The following is a 2,314-nucleotide window of genomic DNA, read 5'->3' on the forward strand; positions in this document are numbered from 1 at the left end:
AGTAAAAAGGCAAATAACATCTTAGTACTTTTATAGAAAGTAAATAATATTACAGGACTTGTAAAAAGATCTCAGGGAAGCCCCAGGGATCCTTGGACCATATTTTGAGTACTGCTACTTTCTTTTGGCAACCTTGGACCATATTTTGAGTACTGCTACTTTCTTTTGGCAAGGATGGCATCCACCGCGCCTATATAAAACAAACGTAATAAATCTGAGCAAAACACAACTCAAAAAATACCCTCTTACCTTTGCCGAGACTAAAAACAAATGGTTCGTTTCTATCATGACTGGAGTCAAACTTCTTTCCATTTGATAACTTTCCTTTGTAATGGACATAAACTTTGTCTCCAATCATTGGCATTTCCTCACTGCTTCCCTCTCTTTTGACAATCTAGAAGAGACAACATCAAGAAAAAGGAAGTGAAACTTCTTACTTATAATCAGAGAATGAAAAGGTCACACAGTGCATCCCAAGACACCCAGGCGGATCTGCAAATATACTACCATCCATCCTTTCCAAAGGCTTCCTTCAGAGTTCTCGCAATAACTCTCACTGTTAGAAAACTGCCCTTTACTAATCTGTTTTATGTTATATTTAATTTTATTCCTGATCACACTATTTATTCTCTCAAAAGAATTAACCAACAAATCCTGCTTCACTGGGTTGATGCCTTATCCTTTGACATTAAAATCTCTCAAAACACAAACTTGTGAGATAGTCCATATACAGTCTCAGACATAAAGATTGGTAGACTTTTAGAAATACTCAAAAAGAAGTCTAAAGCAAAGTTTCAAATGTGTGATTTTATCTATTTCCCTCCTTCGCTAAAAACACTAGCTGCTCGCTAAAATTGGCTAGTTTGGTTTAATTTCAGAAAGTCCATTTCCTGGTATAAGTTTACACTTCCTATTATTTGAAAAATACTTAATCTGTAAAAAACATTAGCATTACCGCACAGTTTAATATGATATCAGACAACTTGTTTTCTAGTAAAGGAAATACCAAAAAAAGTTCCAAACTGAAAAGTACTGTATTAGCTATTGTAAAATCCAGTATATTTATTTTGTTCTCGGCAGAGCAAGTTGCTAATGAAGTTGGTCAGTTCTGGGAAAAGTAAATCAAATCAAGGTGTGTAGTGGTCAATTTAGTCTATTGATCACCTTTGCCAAATGAATTATTTTTAGTAGATTTTTTTCTTTTTTTTTGAGACGGAGCCTCAAGCTATACCCCTGGGTAGAGTGCCATGGCATCACGCTCACAGCAACCTCCAGCTCCTAGGCTCAAGAGAGTCTCCTGCCTCAGCCTCCCAAGTAGCTGGGACCACAGGCACCCGCCACAACACCCGGCTATTTTTTTGGTTGCAGCCATCATTGTTGTTTGGCGGACCCGGGCTGGGGATTCGAACCCGCCACCTTAGGTGTATGTGGCTGGCGCCTTAGCCCCTTGAGCCACAGGCGCCGAGCTTATTTATAGTAGATTAACAGTAGATGGTAGCTAACATCTGATGGACATTTCTTTGGGGGAAGGGTTTAAGTTTTTATTAAAAGAATGCTGGCTAGGCACCTATAGCTTAGTGGCTAGAGCGCCAGCCACATACACCGGAGCTGGGGGGTTCGAATCCAGCCTGGGCCTGCCAAACAACGACAACTACAACCCAAAAATAGCTGGGTGTTGTGGCGGGCACCTGTGGTTCCCCTGTGGTCCCAGCTACTTGGGAGGCTGAGGCAAGAGAATGGCTTAAGGCCAAGAGTTTGAGGTTGCTATGAGCTGTGACGCCAAGGCACTCTACTGAGGGTGATATAGTGAGACTCTGTCTCAAAAAAAAAAAAAGTATTCAATTATTTTCTTCAAAATTGAGTTGTATCCCTCTGCCTAACATAAACACTATGAACTTAGATTCCACAACTTTCTTATCCAAAAGCCCAAATACCTTTTTTTTTTTCTCAGACAAGAAGGTTCTACTCTGTCACCCAGACTACTGGAGTATACTGGCACAATCACAGAGTCAAACTTCTGGGCTCAAGCAATCCTCCTGTCTCAGCCCCCTGAGTAGACAGGACTACACATACCATCATGCCTGGCTAATTTTTTAAAAATTTATTTTGTAGAGATGGGGTATTGCTATGTTGCCCAGGCTGGCCTCCAGAGATCCTTCCACTTCAGCCTCCTAAAGTGCTGGGACTATAGGTATTGGCCCCCTTACCCAGCCCCCGAACACTTCTTCTTCTTTTTTTTTTTTTGAGAAAGTCTTACTTTGTTGCTTTAGGTAGAGTACCATGGCATCATAGATCACAGTAACCTCAAACTCTT

General features: G+C 40.7%; 1 protein-coding gene across 5 annotated transcripts in view; it reads right to left on the reverse strand.

Moving 5' to 3' along the window:
• FKBP5 (FK506 binding protein 5) overlaps positions 1 to 2,314 on the reverse strand; it is a 114,791-nt gene that overhangs the window by 57,909 nt on the left and 54,568 nt on the right. For all 5 annotated transcript variants that reach the window (XM_003789130.2, XM_023512806.1, XM_023512807.1 and 2 more), the window contains exon 3: positions 250 to 394. In XM_003789130.2, the coding sequence (XP_003789178.1) occupies positions 250 to 394 (145 nt within the window). The remainder of the gene's footprint in view (positions 1 to 249; positions 395 to 2,314) is intronic.

Source organism: Otolemur garnettii, unplaced genomic scaffold, assembly GCF_000181295.1.
Source record: "Otolemur garnettii isolate 467f Iridium unplaced genomic scaffold, OtoGar3 scaffold00031, whole genome shotgun sequence".
Lineage (NCBI taxonomy): Eukaryota > Metazoa > Chordata > Mammalia > Primates > Galagidae > Otolemur > Otolemur garnettii.